The following is a 20237-nucleotide window of genomic DNA, read 5'->3' as shown; positions in this document are numbered from 1 at the left end:
GCTTGGGCTCCTTAGCAGTGTGTTATGCTGTAGGATTTCACAGCCGGTTCTGTCCTCGGCCCTGTCTGTCCAGAGCTGCAGCCAGCTGAGTTCTTTTTTCACTTTATCCCTTTCACTAAAAACACCCAAATCAAACCAACCTTGCTCGCACCGAGCTTTGTGCCATATTCGGAGATGAGACAGAGCGTTAATCCTGGCAGCTGCAGATCTGGGCTCTCTCTTCCGCCTCAAAGGCACCACCGCTCCTGAATTATTACTGAGGTGCCAATGTTCTGTGATCCGTGGTGTTAGACAGATGGCCCACAGAGATGGAGGGAGGGATCAGTGTGACCCACATATCGCTCTGGTGTCAGGGTAGGATTGGGATCCTTCAGCATGGCGTTGGCCTGAACTGGAGTCTGCCTTCCTACTGTCAGAAAATATTTTAGCTAGCACTTGCAGGGAGTCCCTTTGTGAGCTGGGTTTTGAGAGAAACAGTAAACATCTGTGACTGACAAAATAAAACTCCTCTTGTAAAATCCACTGGCTGTGGTTTGCTCTGCACAGATTGTTTTCTTGCTCACTGAATTAACTGTTAGATGTTTGTAAGTATAGGAATATTAATAATTAGCATCTAGGTATCACTTGTTAATTAGTGCAATATATAATATTGTACCAACGTATGACACGAGGTGTAGTTAATGATAACACACTGCACACAGCCTTGAGACTTGGCTTGATATTTTTAAGACTCAGCAAGATCTGCAAAACAAGCCAAGTTTGAAGAAAATCGATTTGGTCGTTGAAGTAATGAAAATTTAGGTCTACATTTTAAAAAATGAGGAGTGATCTCTTTTGGGGGGCCCTCAGTTTGCACATTCCCAACTTAAAGCACTTTAAAGGAGTCAAATTTTCAAAAAGCCCAGAGCACCTACTCTCTGAAATTAAGGCCCCTTTAGGGTGGCTGAGGTTGGGTCACCTAAAAATTGGAGCACCCAGAATTGCTAGCCACTTCTGAAAGATTGGGCCTTAACAGGGATTGATCCGAGGACTGACTAATCTTAACAAAACGCAACCAACACCAGAAATAACAGGATGGAAAAGCTTCAGACTGAAGTCATTGAGGATATGTCTACACGACATTGTAAACCCAGCTCTGTGAGACCTGGGTTTGTGGACTCAGGGTTTCCAACAGAGGTGACATGTGGGGGAGGGCATGTGGGGTCAAGTGGTGCATCAGGGCCCCCTCCCTTCAGAGCAGCTGAGCCGGTGAGCCGTGCTGGGCAGGGAGCGGCAGAGGCAGGGGTAGAGGAAGAGCTGGGAGCTGCTCAGAGGTGCCGCTGCTTTAACTCTGCAGGGAGAGGCAGAGGAGGAGTTGGGAGCTGCACGGAGGGGTAACTGCTTTCCCAGAGGGGTGAGGGGGCTGCTTTCCAGAAGGGGGAGGGCTGCCGGGAGAGGGGAGTGAGTCAAGCTGTTCCAGGGTTGTGCCCCCGCACTGTCAGCAGGCACGGGTCATCTTGTGCTAAAGCATCCACCCAGCATTATAAACCTAAATTTACAATTGCTGGACCCGGGTCTCACAGCCATGCTGCCAGGGCCATACTCCACTACACAGACCTTCTGACTCAGGTCTGCAGCTTAAACGCTGCATCCGCACTGCAACAGGTCAGGGCTTGGATTCGAGCTACAGTGGGACTTGGGCTTTGATCCACCTCCTCAGCAGGGTCCTAGGACGCTCGTCCTGAGTGTTGGCTGACCTGAGTCAGACTGATCTGTGTGTGGGAGTGGCTAAAACCTGAGTCAGAGCCTGGGCTTAATGTGCCAGGCAGACATCCCCTAAATGTTGGATGGTTTAGACACAACAAACCCTGCGTCTCAGCAGGGCGCTAGGCAAGACAATCCTTGCGCCCCATTCTAACCCTGTGATTCTACGTTCTTCAAGCTTTAACATGACAGAACTAATTTGTCTTCAAACATCGCTTGTTCTTATCTGCAATGCCTTTCAGCACGAGACATAATTAACTGAAACATTTTTCTAGTAAAACATACTTTTCCCCTAGCATGGCCTTCTTACAGTTACTGATGAGTTTAGCATCACAACCACCGTGGCAGGCAGGCAGGTAGGTGTTATCCTCAAGTGAGAGATGGGGAAACTGAGGCAGGTGAGTTGTTGAGTGGACAGGGCATTGGAGTGGGACGGGGGAGCCCTGGGTTTAATCTCTGGCTCAGCCATAGATTTCCCATATCGTCTGAGTAAATCACTTAATCTGCCCCGCCCCTTGGTTTCCCCATCTGTAAAATGGGGACAGTGCTTCTCAACCTGACAAGATTGCTGTGAGGATAAAATCCTGAAGCTAGTGTGAGGTGCTCAGACATTATGGTGAGGATGGGTATCCAGAAACGGGGTAGGGCCCTAAAGAGTTAGATCGAATTGCTCTTGTTCTTTTGTGCTGCTCATGATGGGTTAGATGCAAATTGGATCCACGTCTTTCCCCTTTAGCTCGAGACGCTATTACTTCACTTTGGCCTCTGTGTATATATGCGTGTCTGTTTGCATTGCAGGCTCTCTGAAGAGTCCGGTGAACAAGACGGCCCTGATGCTAATTGCAGTCAGCTCCTGCATCCTGGCCATGGTGTGTGGTACCCAGCTGTCCTGCCCTTTGACAGTGAAGGTCACGCTTCATGTGCCCGAGCACTTCATTGCAGACGGTAAGATCCCGAGAGCGACACCTCTGTGTAAGGACTTGGCATCCTGGGGCCCTGGAGCTTCCCAGTTCAATCTAGTCAGTAGAGTCCTTTGCTTTGTGATGTTCCCAAGTGCCTCCTAGAACTCCCCTTTCTCAAACCACCCTTCAGGGGACTTTCCACCCTTCACTTTATTCCTCAGCGCTGGGACGGCCTAGAAAAACACCTGGGGACAATCTGTTATAGGACACTAACTCCCCCCTTTCCCCAGCACCCCACACACTAACCCTAAAACAATGTTTGATATCCCCAGCGGGGAGAGGAAAAGAACTTTTGCCATGGAGAGTTCTTTCCCCTCTCTACGTCCAGGGAGAGAGCTCTCTAGGACGGGGTTGAGGCTCACTGCTGCATCAGGCTCTGTCTGTGCATACTTATTTTTTTGTATAAAGAGAAGGCTTCATTCTCGGGGGTTTGACAATCTGGCAAGTCCTCAGCAGCACCGCATTCACTCTCACTTGAAAAGGGGGCGGGGAGGTTGTGAGGAAGACACGGCGAGTATGGAGTGATTTATGGGTTTGGTTGTGTGGGAGGGAGACTAGTCCTTTTATGTTGCATTTGTATTGTTGGCATCAGAGCGGCTCAGCTTTCCTCTGAGATTCCTCCCCCTCCCCAACAGAAGAGCTGTCAAGTGCATTATATTTGTACCTCAAGGGAAACTTCCCTGGTTCTGCATACAGAGCCAATTCAGACAGAGAGATGCCAGCCCCATGGAACTAAAACCCAAGCATGCAAAGCTGTTGGCACGAGGGGAAGGCAGAAATCTTCCCCCCACCTCTGTTTTATAACTCTGTGTCCGACTGAAATCCCTGCTTGCTCTGAAGTGAAGCACTGGGCTTCACCGGCGAACCCCGGGAAGCTGCATGGATGCTCTCCCTCCTGTCAGAGTGAAGCTGTTTGTCTCTGGCCCTCGCCGCTCCGGAGAACGTGAAATTACCAGTGTTGGAGTGAAGAGCGAGAGGCTCTGAAGAATTAGACAAAGGCAACTGTCACTATTTATTGCTTTCGCCAGCTTGCCTCCTTGTGTTTGTTGTTTCACTGACCTTTTCCATATAATGTGCAGTGAGCGTCAAGTGTAACTTTTCAGTAACATGAGGGCAAAATTCTGAAGACGGGGCCCATTATTCAGTCGGTTCCAATTCTTTAGCTCCTGCGCTCTCCTTACCGCCTGGGACAGGCTGAGGGTGGTCTTTTGTCCAAAAGAATTCGATGCTGCTTAGGGGGCTGCAGTCACTCTTAGCTTGCACCCATACTGCACTACTGGGCGTCCGGTTCTGATCCAGTCCGGGGCTGTTCGCCGGAGACTGGGGAGGTGCTAGCATTGGTGGGGAGGACAAAGGCTTATGAAGCAGCAAAGGAAGTGACCCTTGAAGGGGCCAACTGCGGTGAGATGGAATTTATGGCACGTCCGCCTCACTGGGTGAAACGGTCTGGTCCACGTTGCACAGGGTTCAGACTAGATGCTCATAATGGTCCCCCTCTGGCCTCAAAATGAATTCACAGCCATTTAATCCTGCACAGAACCACAAATGGGCTACGCATCCCAACCCTGGTGTTTATGATGACATTTTCCAAGGTTGGTACCCACAAAATTTGCACTGATCTCTAGTGCACCCCAAAACGGTACTTGTGCACATGAGCATTACATGCACTGGCTGGATTAATGTGCCTGCGGAACTAGACCTGAACCCAGTGGGACCTGATGACATGTGTTAGGTTCAGTTTGGGCCTGAAAATAACCTAACACGCTTGGGCTGGGTTGTCTCTGCTCACCTTCTCCGGCCCGGGGGCTTGGCAGAGCGGCAGCTGCGTGCCCCACTGCTGCCGGCTGCCACTGCCTCGCTGAACTGCATCGCGAATGCGCCGAGGAGCCGTAGCGCCTCTCACAGCACGCATGCAGCAGCCAGGGGGCATTGCCCAGCAGGAGCGGGGCCCACAGCCTGGAGACAGATTGTGGGCATGGAGAACAGGAAGCCTCCCCTGGCCACGTCCCAAGCATGAAACAGTGACGGGGTGCTGACCCAGGTAGAGCAGCAAGTGCAAGATTCGGTTTGGGTCTGAAAATGACTTGGCACTCTCAGGCTTGGGTCAGGCCAGCTGTGGGCTAGTCGGGTTTGGGTCAGGCTTTAAAATTAGACCCAAGCAGGCCTCGGTGCAGTATGGTACGGAGGTGGGCAGTTACCTGTTTTGCAACATCAGATGTAAGTCTTGAGGGTGCTACTTATATGCTAGGCTTTGAAAATCCTGCCTCAGCACATGCTGGATAGCCTATAAAAAGCAAACCTTTGAGCCCTTACCAGCAATGCTGAGTGTGTTTCCATTTTGCAGCTGTAGGCTGAAGTTGGAAAAATTCAGGGTTGAGAACAGGGGAGGGCGTGTGTGTGAAATGGATGTCAAAACGAAACAAGATACTTCTCCTCAGCCTTCAAATAAATAAAAAGAGCGCTTAGACCTTAGACTGGAGTGAGTGGCGTTTCCATAGAACATAGCTGATGAGTAATCGGTGACTAGGAAAGAAAACAAGCAACCGTTGCCCTGATAAGAGAGGCTGCTGCTCCTTCTCTATCCACTTGCATCCAAGGAACGTAGTGTATTTATATATTGTTATTTACTGTTTGTTCTGGTAGTGCTTGGAACCACCAGTCAGGTTCTGGGCCCTGCTGTGTTAGGCTCTGCATGAATGCATAGTAGCCAAATGCTAGTCAAGACACCCAATAGTCATGGAAGGAAACGAGTGCTATTCCTAACTCCCAGTCAGCTACATTGAAGCAGGGAGAGCTAAGGTGACTTGCTGAAGGTCACAGAACAACACGGTGGTGTGGCTAGAACCCAGGAGCCCAGACTCCTGGTCCATAATTCGAACCATCTGATGACACTGCACCCTCGAAAACTGTGATGAAATATAAGGTGGTGACTCCATAGCATTAAAGTGAAAATGGAGCCGGTTATATTCCTGTCTCCAGGAAGAGGGTGGTACTGCAAATTATGCAAATACCCAGAACATTCAAGCAGAGATGACAATGAAATACCAATAAAACAGATTAATCTCTCTGGAACTTGGGGAAAACAGGCTGATCTCCCATCCCGCCTTAATGACTTTTCTAAAGAGAAAGTGGTGAGAGGAGTGGTGAAAAGGTTTGCAGGAGAAGGGAAATGAGATTTGCAACGAAACTGTAAAATATCATTATAAACTGTGAAAACTTTTTTTTTCTTTTGTAATGGGAAATGGGGTCAAGGGCTCCAGATGGAACTGGGAGCAACAGAGACAATTTGCAGCAAAGATCTGTTTTCCTGAAATCTCATCATGAGATGCACCGGCACTCTGAGGCCCTGTCTTGGAACGGAGAATTGCTTAGAGCCATTCTTTCCTTTAAATAACAACAAATCCCCAGGTAGTGCCAGGCTGGCAGCAAAATATTATAAAACATTTAAGGAGATCACCGCATTGAGCTGGGGTGGGAAATTTTAATGACACCCAGGGAAGTGTTCTTGGCTTGGTTTCTCCCCAGCACAGATCGTTGCTAATTTCACTCTTCGGCAAAGGGAATAGCCGAGTTCAAAACCGGAGGCTAATTCTTCTGTTTGGACAGCAGCCCTTAATGTATGTAGAAAAGAGAGGGGGCAGGAAGGAGGAGAGGCAAATTTCCTCTCTCCTGCTCTGCATGGGATGAATTGGGCGGAACAGAAGGGAATTGGCTTGGGGACCAGAAGGAAGATGGAGCTAGTGGCTCATTGTCAGAGTTAGACCTTGTCTATACTGGGTTGTTTGAGCACAAGTGGGTGCAAATCACCATGTAGATGTCCTGCCCTGGTAAAAGATCGGGCTTACATAAGTGATTTGACCCTGGTTTTTTACTGGGATGAGCTGCACCACAGAGCTCTGCCCGGGACTGTTTGCAATCCCGCTCCCGTCCCACTCCGGCTATTACGCCAGTGGGTCTGGCGGGACCCACAGAATCCCAATCTTACTGCCAGGCTCTACGCTAGTTGCACACAGGGCTCTCAAGCCCAGTTTTGCACTGGTGCAGCATCTTCATCAGGGGTGTGTGCCCCTGGAGCTACATGGATGTAATGACACCCCTTCAAGCTCCCCCAGGTTAGACAAGCCTTTGGAGCTTTGATCAGTGTTAAAGCAGAGTATTGTGTGAGCCATAAGCGTGTGCTCAACGTCTTTCAGACATTGCCATGAACATAAATACTCGAGGCTCTGTCAGCAGCACGCTCTGGTGTTTGCGGAGTGATGAGCCAGCCTCTGAGGAAGGGGAGGGCTGGTGCACTTGTTCAACACAGTCCCAGGTGTGAGGCTAGACTGGCGTCAAAGATCCCCTTTGAGGCACGGTTTCTTAATAGATGCTGTTGGCCGCGGCAAATCTCAGAGTGGAGCCGCTGCTAGCAGCATCCTCAGCTCTACAAGAAACGCTGTCAAAGGGAGAGCCTGGAAAAACAAACAAACCCCGTCCTTTTGTAGCAGATAAATGGGAGCTTGCTCAGATGTGCCGCATTCCAAAGCCAGCTTGGATAAAAGCCAAGCAGTGTGGGCCACTGGGCCTCAGGGAGAAGCCACCCCCAGAGCAAGCTGCATCATCAGGCAGCTGAGCGAATTGGAGCTGCAGAGGTCCAGAGGCGGATGAATACAGGAATGGAAACAGATGTCGAACGCAAGCAAAAGGGGGCAGAGGAGAGTCTATTGCACCAGGTGGCTTTAATAACCAAACCGTCTCTATTGCTCTTTTTCTCTCTCTCTCCGTTCATTTTCTTTCTTTCATTTGTTTGTTTGTTTTCTCCTCCTCTCAGAACAATGAGCCTCAGGTTTTGTATCGCTGCTTTGTCTCAATGTTATGGGACAGCCAAATAAATAGAAGCTGGTTGCAAGCTAACATCCACCCCCCCCCCCAGTACCTACTCTTGTTGGAGAGGTTGGAGGGTCCTTGGCGCAGGCGATTTGCTGCTCTCTCGATTCCCTCTGCTTTTTAAAAATATTTGGAATAGACCTTTTACATTTAAATCCCCATGTTTTGTGGGGTTTCGTCAGACGCGCCCCGCATTATAGAGGTGGGAGTTGGCTCCATTACAACTTGCCAGAATGCAGGGGAATGGTAGAGCACAGGTAATTACATTGACATAGTCATCGTGGGAAGGGGCAAGGGGAGATGGCCTGTGTGTGAGTCTGTTTCCTTCTGCACTGCACAGCTGCCTCTGTGGCACATCCCTCCCCCTCCCCGGGTAGCCTGCCAGAGTGGATCTTGGGCTTAGAAGCAGGGCACCCAGACGGAAGGTACTACTCCACCCCAACCCCCAGCCTAAGCCAGGCAGGCAACTTGCAGAAAACAACCCGAAACAAAACAAAACCCCCACCCACCTCTCATGCGCTTAAGCTGCTATGACCGTTGGTGAGATTCTTCCCAGTGCTGTGCAACCCACTTTTAAGGAGGGGGTCTAGGGGCAGCTGCCAGTGGGGGACGTCCTGTCAGTACCTCTCCAATGGAGTCATGTTACCGTGGGGTGGTGTCCCAGATTCATTGTCCTCTTGTGAATCTCCTGGGATCTGCATTATTGTTTTCAGGGGAATCCATGAGTGCTGGTGGGGAATCCCCTCCTTCATTTCACTAGTGGGCAAGCCCCAAATACTTGGGTGCCGTTCCACGAGGGGAACTTCTGGGCGTTTCCCTCCTCCCTCTTACTCTCCCTCCCCAACCCCTCAGCCTGGGACAACTTGCTCCCAAATTTCCAGCTGACACAGTCAGAAACTCCGAGATCCTACCACCATGTCACCCCATGGTGAGTGGAAGACGTCATTCTAATTTCAGAGCGGGATCACAATTATAGACTCATACAGAGTAGCTTTTGTGAGGATTTCAACCTTTAAGTGTTACTTAAAGTACCATTTATCAGCAGCAAGAAAGAAGGGAACAAAAAAAAAATAGAAAGAGCTCCTTGGTTGAATTGTCAAAATCCCCTAAGAATATGTTCGCCACTCCTCAGTTAAGCACTCACAATGGGTCTTTCATGTAAGGAATCATTTAAAATGTAGAGATACAAGTGACAAGAGCTGCCTGTAGAGAAACCACGGCTGGAGAAAGAGACCCGGAGGACTTAGCCTCGGGTGTGTCCTTGCTGCAGAACAGTTTGAAATGGGGTATCCATTAACTCCCCCCTCCCCGTTCTCACAACCTGTGTACGGCAGGGGCATGTGTTTACATCTGGCTGTGGTAGTGGGGGAGCTTGGGGAGACTCTCTGGAGCATGAGGCGGCAGCGATGTTCAGTCTGGAGGGGGTCTTTGGTTTATAAACGATGCCCCATTGTGGAACTCAAAGCACATGTGCCAGAGTGGATTGTAACGTTTTTCAAAGAAGCTCCCCCTGCTCCTTCCCCTCTCCATCCCGTCCACTCTCCAGCAAACCTCGAGAAAAGATAGTCCTTGCTCCAGCCCTTCAAAGTCAGTGGACTTGGACTTGGTTGGGCCAGCCAGGGCAGTGAGCCAACCCCCCACGCCCCCTCCCCCGTCCTGTGAAACTCCCTCCCACTCAAACATTTAGGCCTTGCCCCCCTTGAAGATTTACCCCAATTTCAACCCCCCGGTGTAGCTGGTTCCCGTGCAACCTCTGGAGCAGACGGGCTGAACCCCTATAAGCAGCGATTTGCACTGTGAGGCACTTTTACCCTAGTTTCAAGGGGGTTGGGGGGGACGGGGGGGCAGATTCCTCTCCTGGCAGCTTTTCCCATCTGCACTGGGGCAGCTACGCTGGTGCCTGAAATCAGGTCCAAATCAGCAGCCCTTCAATCCAGTTGCTGTTAGCTGGAGTGGTCAGCTGAATCTCGCTGTCCCAATTGTGCAGAGGGGGAAACAGGCTGAAAACCCCATGAGGTTTTCCAGGTCCAAGCCAACCCCTCGGATTGCCCCCTTACAAGGGCAGCAGGATTTTAAATAAGATGTAACTTTCCCTGCCCCTGATGAATGCCATTCCATGATTGCCATGCAGCTGATCTCTAATTGTTTCATCTGAAAATGATTTATCTCCTTCCCACATGATCATCTCCTCTACGCTTGTGGAATGGCGTGCAGCTATTAGCGGCTTTCGCTGACTTCCCCTGAAGGTTGACTGAGCTCCTCGGGCAGCAACGTTGGGCCTGCAACCACTTCTCATTTTGTTTTTAATTAAATTTGTTGCTTTAAATTGTTTGCTTTCGCTCGCTCTTCAGCCACTCTTCGAGGTGACCAGGCATTCGTTTGTTTCCTCAGACATTTCAGTCTTGTGTGCCCAGCATGCCCCGCACATGCGTTTGCATATGACATTAACATCAAACGTTAGACTCTCAATCTGGGGAACTGGCTGCATTTCCGCTGGCATTGTGGCTACATTCTACTTTTGGGGACACTGGGATAAATCTGGAATTAACCTACTGACTCCCACAGAGGAACTCCAGATTTGCACCAGTGAAACAGAGAGCAAGATTTGACCCTTCATGTAGCTGTCTCACCGCTGCAAACTGCAAGAGGGAATCCTATTCCTGTTTGCTTGTCACCTGGGACCCTGCTTAGAACCGTATTCAAATCCCATTGAAATCAACAGATGGACTCAGTGGACTTTGAACCAGGCTTTCCCTTTGGTAGTACCTGAATATGCAATCATGCTGTTGCATTTAATCATGGAAGCCCTGTACAAACACTTCACAGTAAGCAGTGTTTTCCCCTTCTAGGGACACTGTTCAGTCTGATTGACTGAGGCAATACATCTTTCTCTTCAAGAGACCATATCTGAGGGCTGCTTGTCTTGAATGCCATTGCATTTCTGTGGCTGTGTGGGGTGCGCGCGGGCTCTGAATCATCAAGTCATCGTGGTTTCCCCAATAACGCATAGCCTTGCTTCTATACCCTCGGCTTGTAAGAAACTGTTGGCAAACAGCTGGATGCTCATTCTAAATATTAACAACAGTTCGTGGGCTACATCAGCCCAGATCAAAGGCTGTTTTCCAGCACAAACACTTTTTGTATGACGAGCTAATAGATTCCGCAGACTGAAGTACATCATGTTTTTATCGTTCCTTTGACAGGCTTCTGATCCCGAGATTTTCTCTCTTTGCTTGCCTCCCTCCCCCTCCCTCCCTCCAAAAGGTGGCTTGCCTCCTGCAAGCGAGAGACAGGGCTGCCTGCAACAGGCACAGGCCACCCAGCCAGGAAGCCCAGGTTGCCAGCTTAGTTTGGGAGGGCAGGTGAGCACCTCTCGCTCTCTCCTTTGCTCTATTTTCTGGGCAAGGAGGAGCTTGAAACTGAGGTGGCGCCTGTCCTCAAATCCCCTTCAAGGCACCAGGGTGTGGGGATATATGTGCCAGGACTGCAGGCTGGGAATCCGATCAGCTGGGGCCTCTTTAAGGGGGTATCTTCAACGTCGCTTATGTCAGTTTCCATTTCAGAGTGGGGGGAAACAGAGTAGGCAAGGTGCACAGAAGGGCTTTGCCATCCTGGGGCTAAGGGGAGCTTATTGGGAACCTTAACTGGGAGAGAGGAAGAAAGGTAGCACCGCAGCATGTCCAGTGGGTGATAGATGGGGGAGGCCCTTGTGGAATACATGTGTGCAGCCGGCCTGTGGTTAATTTCTGCAGCTGATTGACATGGGGGGAGAGGGGGTGGTGGTTTACAAAATGTGGAAAAAAACTTTCCCAGTTTTTGCTGGGACGTATGGAAAACGTGGCATTTTTAAAAAATCCTGCAGCAAGAAATATCCTGGATATCTAATTCTGCTCTCCTGATGAGTACAGAGAGTACATTTTCTTTTCCTTCTCCCATAGCATCTCGAGTTGGCATGTTTCACTTGCTCTGCTGTTTCTGGTGCTGTACAGCAAGGAGGATGTTTGCTCGTTGTGCCTAGCAGCAGAATCTCTTCCATTGACATGCAGATGTATCTTGTTTGAGCCTTTATCATTGCCTGGCCTTCATAAACATTGCGGAACAATGAGAGTGAGGCTGGATTTCTCTGAACTATTGTCCAGTTTCCAGAGAATGTGATTGGACAATGGCCCAAGGCTGTGCCGTGAGAGTTTGGAGGCTCTGAGAATTCAGTGGAAGCTTTCCTTTGACAATCTGATTTCATTTTCAGCCTCCACTGTGTTCAGAGGGGCCAAATTATCAACCTAAGATGCTGCTGCTGATGGTAATAATAATAATGATTAATAGCTTTGCTTTCTTATGTCATCGGGTGGCAGGAGAGTTGCGGGGAGGGGTTCGGGGGGGGAGGGAGATACAAGCCAATTTAAAGATCTGGATTGAGGTGGAATGCCGGGAAGAGCAGAAGCCTTACCTGGAAACATGCAGCCTTTTGGAGGATTTGCTGTTGTCCTTCAACCCAAGGGGGACGCTAACGAGAATGCAATGGGCAGCAGCCTGGCCCGCTCTGGATGGGCCTGAGATCGGGACTAGCCAAACCCTCTGGGTCCTGGAGAGAAGGGGTGGGACGGCTGCATCTGCCTCAGTTTCCTCAATTCCAGAGGGGAATGTGCCTCTGAGACAGACTCCTCCGCACTCAGCGGAATTATGCCACCTTGAGCCCAGCTCTGGAATCTTCATCCATGCAGGTTTCCCCAGTGCAGCTGACGTGGCGCGTTCGCCTAAGGACGGACTCTCCAGTTGGGTGTTCTTGGCTGCCTGCTTCCATGCAGAGTTTGAATGGAGGAGCTGGCAGCAGCAGCAGCATTCTGGGATGGAGGATGTTGTACGCTGTTCTTCCCCAAACAGATGGCCCCTCGTTGGGCAAGACTGACACCATACAGTGGAGCACAGCATGGGGGGCGTAGTTATAACCAGGCCACGGGGGTTCATTTGGGAAACTGCCATTGCAAAGCGCTCCATAGAAAATGTCAAGAACAGATGAATCTCCAGCAAAATTCAGAGATGCACTGCTAATGGCACAGATAATTGTCCATAAAGAGAGCTTTAACAATTAAAAATCAAACTAAGTCCCTCCCGCAGGAGAGATGGTTCTGGTGTCAGCTGTAGAAATATACAGGGTTTTAATCACTAATTTAAAACTTGTGGAGACTCTTCAGTGGCTTCGGCTTTGGCTGGCGTGCAAAATGTGATCATTAGTAACAGCCTCGAGCCGCCGAGTCCAGATCTGCCTGAGTCCCAGGATCTGAATTTCCACTGAGTTTGGGCACGTTTAGATCTGAGCCTTGGCCCTTTATGGAAACAGGAGCAAACTACAGTCAGTGATTTGGATCTGGGTTCCAAACCCCTCCCTCCCAAATGCTGGTCCAGTTCTCTCCTGCCCCCCACAGCCGTGTTCCCCGTGGAATCACAGGGAATGCTGCTCACACCATTCAGCTCGGGGATTCCATTTGGGTCCATTTCTACAATTAATGTGTGTGTTCTACACAATCAAACCCCCAGAGCTCGAGTGAATCTGAGGATTTCATTCCTCTTTCTCCCCCAGAGAGCAGGTGGACACTCTCAAGGAGGAAGGGAGACATCCCCCACCCCCATTCCAGAGACATGCAGGGAAGTCATGGAGTGAAGTGTCCCACTCTCCCATAGCGGAGATCAGATTTGCTGGTATGTAGGGAAATCTGTCCACAGTCCTGGACAGATTTGCTGGTATGTAGGGAAATCTGTCCCTCCCACTCCTCAGTTTTCTCTCCTAGATCAGTGTATTTTGGATCACATGGATGGAGTCCGTTGACTGCTTCTCTGTGATGAATTTGAGAAGCAAAATGTATTTTTAAAATGTTATATGTATAGGGATGGGAGGGGGCCAGTCAGTGGAGAGTGGCTCGTGTTATCCTAGTGGGAGAGGCCCATTCCTGTTTAATAGAAATGAAAATAATAGTTTTCTGTAGAAATGTAAAAGGGTTATTCCAAGTACCCATGTGTTTGTACAGCACCTAGCACGCTGGGGTCCTGCTCCATGACTGGGGTTTCTAGGCGCTACAATAATAAATTACTATAGAATTGAACAGAGGATATGATCTCTTCTATAATTTTTGCCTCTGTTTCTTTGTTTTAACCATCCTTTAGAATTCCATAGCAGGGATCTAATTCTATTGGGACTTCCCCGTAAGGGCAGAAGCATTAAGAAAGGGGTTTAGTATGACCAGCCACAGCAGTCAGGAAAGAAATGCTAATTTTAGATCAAAGGGAGTTTGGCTCGCCAAGACGTAGCAATGGGCTAAAAGAGACAAAATGGGGAAAAATAAAATTCTTAAATGGAAGTAAAAAATAATCCGTCTCTTAAAAAAAAAAAAAAAAAAAAGAGAGAGAGAGAGAGAGTTAAAAAAGCCAACCCTTTCTAGCTGCCTTTTGGGTGCTTTGTTCTGTTCCCTTGTTAGATATCTGTGTTCTGAGCTGTTTTATCCTATTTTGTTCTGGAAAATAATTTTTGAAATGTCAAAACTTCAAGCCTCTTTTGTCAAGCTTAAACAGTCTTGTTGAACTTTGAAGGAGACCTCGGGACGAGACACATGAACTTTTGAAGCTGCCTTAGCTGGCTTGACTTTGATCAGCATTTGAGAGAGGGGGGTGGAAACCCAAACAAAACAATAGCCTCAAGTCTTTGTGGACCTTGTAGTTCTGGGAAACAGCTACGTTTGAGGCCAAAAGACATACGTAGCTTTGTGCTGAAATGCTCTGTGCCAGCCATGCTCTTTCTTTGCCTCTGCCTCTCTTTCATTCCATTTCTCACAGCCGGTGGAGCCGGGCTGCGTCAGTCACTACTTGATTTATTGGGACTGTGCAGACAGCTTCAGAACGGTTGCATTTTCGTTTTGTCCTTCGTTATGCAATCGGATGCCATAGCATTGATGACAGTCTGGTCCTGAGGCCTAGCATTCTACCTGCTGGGTGAATTCTATTGAATAATGTTGAGTTGCTCCGGAATAAAAGACCCTTTCTTCCTGCACGCTAGTGATGTTTGGCGTCTCTTGGACTGCAGCTGGTTAGCACTGGGAAATACCTTGATCATTTTGGTGCCAATGGCTGAGATGCTTGAGGTGAAATCCTGGCACAATTGTCGAGAATGGGAGTTCTGAAATTGACTTCGTGGGCCCAAAGTTTCAGCTCTAGACTATGAATACCTCCGCACATTTCATGCGGCTAACATGAGATGCAGCACCACTTTGGTTTGGCCCATCTGCCCCTTTGTCAACGGAGACAGAGGCGCAGACGGGCCAGATTTGATGGGCGTTGCGACCTAGTGCACAGGGTTGCAGGGCCATTCAAATTTGGCCCAGCCACCCCACTGTAGATGGAGGGGTGGCCAGACCGAACCTGAGTTGTGCTGTGACCCTGTGTGCCGAGTCACAATGCCTCTCAGTTTGGGGGATCCAGAGTAAATTGCCCCCTGTCTTCCTGGCTGTGGGTGTCCCTCAATGTGGGGAATGTTCTGCTTTAACTGGGACAGCTAGAGTTGGAGGTCAAGCAGGACACTCCCTTGAAAGCTGGGACTATAGGGATGCCTGACTATGGTATCTCACTGTTCTTTAGAGTTCAGTGTTGTCAGCACTCCGGATTTTTCATAAGTGACGGGATTTCAGCCAGGGCTGGAGCCTAGACTGGTGATGACACAAGAAACTCCAACTTTCTTGCCCATCTCCTGAGGCAAAGCATCCAGCCAGAGCTGCTGCAGGAAGAGCTCTGTCCCCCTGCAGCCGACAACCTTAAGCCAGCCTCACAGAAGGAGAAGGGAGCAGAAAGGGCTCAGCAACTTTCTTTCTTCTTTTCCCTCCCATCCTGTGAGCAATGGGACAAGGTGTCTCCTCTGCTCTCCCTCCCTGCCATACCTGGCCTTGGAATAGGCAGGGAGGTAAAGAGCCCCTGGAGCTGCCCCCCAGTTCCTGCTAGAAGGGAGAGGGGGTCCCTGCTACAGCCACTAGCCGCAGGCCTGGGAGAGGGGGAGTGAAGAGCTGCAGGAGGGAAGGGGGGACTGAACTGTTGGGTTGGGGTCAGAATTAGCTTCTGGGCAGGGAACAGACAGATGTGGGGGTGAGAACTCCTGCAACAGAAACCAAAAGCACCTTGCCCAATACATGTGGGTCAGTGGGCAACACATACATACTTTTTGCAGGAGGGTGACTAAGTGTGAAGGTGATGAGGATACCTGTGAGCCTGTCTGAAAATCTGAGCTGGGGGAATTGGGACACACATAAATGGACAGGACTCCTAGTCACTGCACTATCTTGTGCATGAGCTGGTCCGTGAATGGACAGATAAATAAATATTCATATGAGTGTGTGGGTTTGTGAAAAGTTCTTGTGTTGTTTGAGAGAATCGATCCCCCAGTTTACATGGACATTGGCCTGAATTCTGAAAGTCCAGAGGGCTATCGGTGTCCCCCATTAGTGGCATGTTCGCGTGTTGTTGTGTATAGTGCTTGCATAAACTTCTTTTCTCTTTTTTACTTGCCTCTCAACAGCAAACACACAGTTTCCAGCTGGGTTTTTCAAAGGAGCCTGAAATCCTATGGTTATTGGATACCTAGCTCCACTTTCAACCTGCTCCCCATCCACCATCCCCCAAGACATGTCTCTATGCTTCTATACCTTTGAATAGTCTTGTTGTTTTGCTTCTTGGTTAGTTTGTTGCTCTTAGTTTATTGCCTATTCATTGTGTTTCTATTAATTTGGGGTTGGCTGCATTTTAAATCCGGGTAGAGAGCTTTGGTGAAAGTGTAATGTGCTGGTCCATGTCGTTGCTCAGTCCTTTAGGGCAGGGGGAATTGTCCCTACAGGTGCACTCATGAAATATCCCCATGTGGGTCCCAAAGCCGCCCTTCCCACCAGCTTAAATAAAATGAAAATAAGGAGCAAGATTTTTTTAATATACATATTGCATATATGAATATATAAAGTGTGTATCTGTATATTGTATAAATGTCCAATATGCAAATATAGGCACCTAAATAAGTGGCCAGCTTTTCCTAGCTACTAACCTCTTGGCAGCTCCCATTGAAATCAGCTGGAACTGCTGTGAGCTCAGCACTTGTTTCTCATGGGGTTTTCCCACGCCACTCATTTAAGCACCTGCATTGAGACTCCTGCTTTATAAATCTTCGGTTGGTGCGGCAGGAGGAAGGTGATTGAGAGGTTTCTTTCTCACTAGGCCTTGACAATCCTCATTTACATGGCAGTTAACTTCTAATTTTCCAACGGATGCATGTGCGCCGATTCTTGTCCTGATGGGGTTTCTTAATCGCTTGGCTTCCATTGGTGCTAATGGGAGACAGGAGACGAAAACCTCACACACTGTTTTCAGAAATTAAAGACTGAATCCTTTATTAATTCTTGTGAGTCTTCCGTGCTGCAAAGGGATAAACCCAGTTTCTGGAGAGGCTCTCACTCTGGGGAGTCACTTTGGAAGGCTCTGAATCCTCAAAAAATCTAGTGCATTCTTTGCCCTCTATTTTAAAGGTTATATTGAGACCTGGAATTCTAAAGGAATGAAACAAATTAGTTCCAGGCCTCTCTTATAGTCCACAAAGTACATTTGTTTCCACCATTCTTCTCTGAAGGTGTCTTCTCCCAGTGGCCTCCATGCCCTGCTTTTAGTGGCTTCTACCTGTTACTTCACAAAATGCTACGTGTAATGGCCAGGGTTCCTTGGCTCACCTCTGATCTATGCAGCACTATTACAGATGCAGTCTTCTAATCAATGTAATTGAAGATCAGAGTTAATGAGGACCTCTGCGTCTGTGAAATCCCCCTAGTGATGCTGGGCTTCAGATGTTAGATAAGGAAATGATTGGGCTGAACTGAAAATCTATTTGGCTAATTAGAAGATGCATATTCCCACAAGCTGGGGGGTGGGGTGTGTGTGTGGGGGGGAAGAATACATTTCACAAATAAAGAAACATCAGATTTCTTAAGAAAAGGGTTTTGGCAGGGATTTACTTCTCAATCACTGACCTCTGGAGGAAGGGAGTTTCAGGAGAGAGAAGACTGCTCATACGGGGAGGTGAGAAAAACAAGGTGGGTGAGGGAACATTTTTGATTGGACCAACTTCTGTTGGTGAAAGAGACGAGTTTTTGAACTCCACAGAGCTCCTCTTCAGAGGAATTAGCATATGGGGCAGGTTCATGCCTCTTGAGCCAAGAGCAACCTGGTGGTGCGTTCTGCTGCTACTGTCTATGAACGTATATGGCCCTCATCTCCCTAGAATCTGTGGGCCTCAGAAACACCACCCTCTGAGATGGGGAAGTGTTCACCCCCTTTTACAGATCAGGAGCTGGGGAACAAATTAATCCATTTGTCCAGGGGCAGGAAGTCTGGCAGAGCCGGGTGGTGAATCCAGGTTTTCTGAGTCCTGGGCTGATGTCATGTAAGCTGGACCCCTCTTCCTCTTCAGGGTGAATTCATAAAGATGTGAGCTGAATGGCAGGTTCAGATTTGGGGGCGGGGGGCTCTCAGTACTCCTCTGTGCTCTGCTGTGGCTCTCAGGCTGTTCATTGAGCTTCTGCTGCTGCTTTGGGGCCATGGACCAGCCTGGTTCTGGTGGTGGAAAGCAGCTCTGGGGGTGCACCAAGCTATGAGAGGGCATAGGATTGGGCTGATGCGATGCAATGAAGCCCCAACACCCTGTTTGTAGATCTGAGCCATAATCCTCCACCCTGAGCTCCCGCATCCCCTGATAAAATGAATGTACTGACATTGGGGCAGATAGTTCCCTCCAGCAAGTGGGGCAGAAGGGAGAAAAACAGGGGTGGAAAGGGCCAAATAACCAATGAAAGAGGGGAGTGACATCTATGGCTCCTTCCATTCCTTAGCCCCCAGAAGACCCTTGGTGTGAATATTCCTGCATCAGGGCTCTGTGTGATTTGGGGAGTGGCTGAGGATCAAGAAGACGGAGCAAGAGATCAATCATCCATTTCTGGCAGGAATAGCTCTGGAAAACCAGGGGACGGTAACTCTAGAGTGTCACAGAGGAGGTTGCTCAGCACAATTGCATCTAATTCACTACGCATAAGATTGGCAAGAGTTTGCTTTCTGCAAATAGCACAACTGGGCCAAGAGGGAAGTGGGAAGAGCAACTTCATGGTCATATGATGATGCTCTACCCACGCTCTGTGCATACCATTTGGGATCTTGTCTGATGTGTCTGTCCTCTTCTCCTCTCACCCTCTCCAGCTATGCCGAAGTGCTTGGAGTCCTGATTACACCCAACTAACAAACTGTCCCTTTCCCTGTTTTCCCCCCGACAGGAAGCAGTTTTGTTGTGAGCGAGGGAAGCTACCTGGACATCTCTGACTGGTTAAACCCAGCCAAGCTCTCCCTTTACTATCAGATTAACGCCACCTCCCCCTGGGTGAGAGATCTCTGTGGGCAGAGGACCACCGATGCCTGTGAGCAGCTGTGTGATCCAGAGACTGGTAAGTGGAAAGCGGCAGGCAAGAGACTTGGGGAAGCGTTGGAGGTGTCTGTCTTGGTATTAAGAGTGTCTGTGCTGGGGGGTTGCAGTCCTTCATAACCTACGACTGGCTGATCTACCAACCCTTCAGCATTGGACTGCTAGTGACTGTCCCTTCCACAAGGATGCAATTTAGCTATGATCTCTCATGCAGCTCTCCAGCACGCAATTAGAAAGGAGGGTACTGTCTTTTCTACCCTAGAAACACTCTTATCTTTTTATTATGATTTGTATTGTGTTAGTTCCTTGAGCCACTGTCATAGACCAGGACCCCACTGTGCTAGACATTGATCGGCTCTCCAGCGTGACAGTGGGCAGGATGGGGAGTTACTCTGCTGTTGAGAGTTGTTTGTCATCTGAATAGCCTTCCCCTGCACCGTCGAGACATGGCATCAGGATCACAGTCTTGTTGGAGGTGGTGCTGAAACTGCAAGCCCGTGCAATTGTGTTCAGTGCCCTAATGCTTCTCAGCGCAGCTGTGAGAAACTTGTCCCCAGAGCCTGTAATTAGCGAGGAATTGAAAAGAAACCAGCTGTACAACCAGCAAATAAAGGAAAGGAATTAAAAAGAAAATTTGTCAGCAAATAAACTCATGGCTGTGGCCAACTGAAAGCTCCTTATCAGGTCACTTTCCATTGACACCTCCTTCGCTGCCAGCACTGATAATGAGGGAGCAGGGTGCTCTGTATGGGAAGATGGCTCTGTGGCTGTGATTGGATTTTCTGATGAGGGTCCTTGGTACCCTCTGCAGGGTTTGGGGAGAGTTACCATTTCCCGGTGCCTCTCCCTGGAATGCTTTGCTGGCTGGCTGGAGGGAAGTAGCCTCGGTGCTAATAAAACTCCCTGCGTGCAGCTGAATCGAAAAAGCATGCAAATGACCTTGCCTCCCAGAAGAGAAATGGGATAACCCTTGGCTCATCGAAGGAGAAGCATCGAACCTTCCCCTCCTTCCATCTCCCTCTTGTGTAGCCAGTGCCAGGGAGAGCCACAAATCCCCAGCGGCAGGGTGGGATTGTGTTTCTGCTGGCTAGATTTGAAGAGAGGCAGTTTGTGGCTGTGAAAGCCTTTCTGAGATGCCATCAGGCCCTTGAATGCGCTTCCCCCACGGCAGCCTGCGAGGAAGAAAG

At 49.1% G+C, this 20237-nt stretch overlaps 1 protein-coding gene across 3 annotated transcripts in view; it reads left to right on the top strand.

The window, feature by feature from the left end:
- The window catches only part of ASTN2 (astrotactin 2), a 602317-nt gene that overhangs the window by 223485 nt on the left and 358595 nt on the right, over positions 1 to 20237 (top strand). For 2 of the 3 annotated variants that reach the window (XM_073314892.2, XM_073314893.2), the window contains exons 6-7: positions 2542 to 2688; positions 18905 to 19072. In XM_073314892.2, the coding sequence (XP_073170993.1) occupies positions 2542 to 2688; positions 18905 to 19072 (315 nt within the window). Of the gene's footprint in view, positions 1 to 2541; positions 2689 to 18904; positions 19073 to 20237 lie in introns of those variants that run through there. The other variant, XM_073314894.2, reaches the window with a different exon arrangement.

Source organism: Lepidochelys kempii, chromosome 16, assembly GCF_965140285.1.
Source record: "Lepidochelys kempii isolate rLepKem1 chromosome 16, rLepKem1.hap1, whole genome shotgun sequence".
NCBI classification, from domain to species: domain Eukaryota; kingdom Metazoa; phylum Chordata; order Testudines; family Cheloniidae; genus Lepidochelys; species Lepidochelys kempii.
This window is presented reverse-complemented; position numbering and strand designations above follow the sequence as displayed.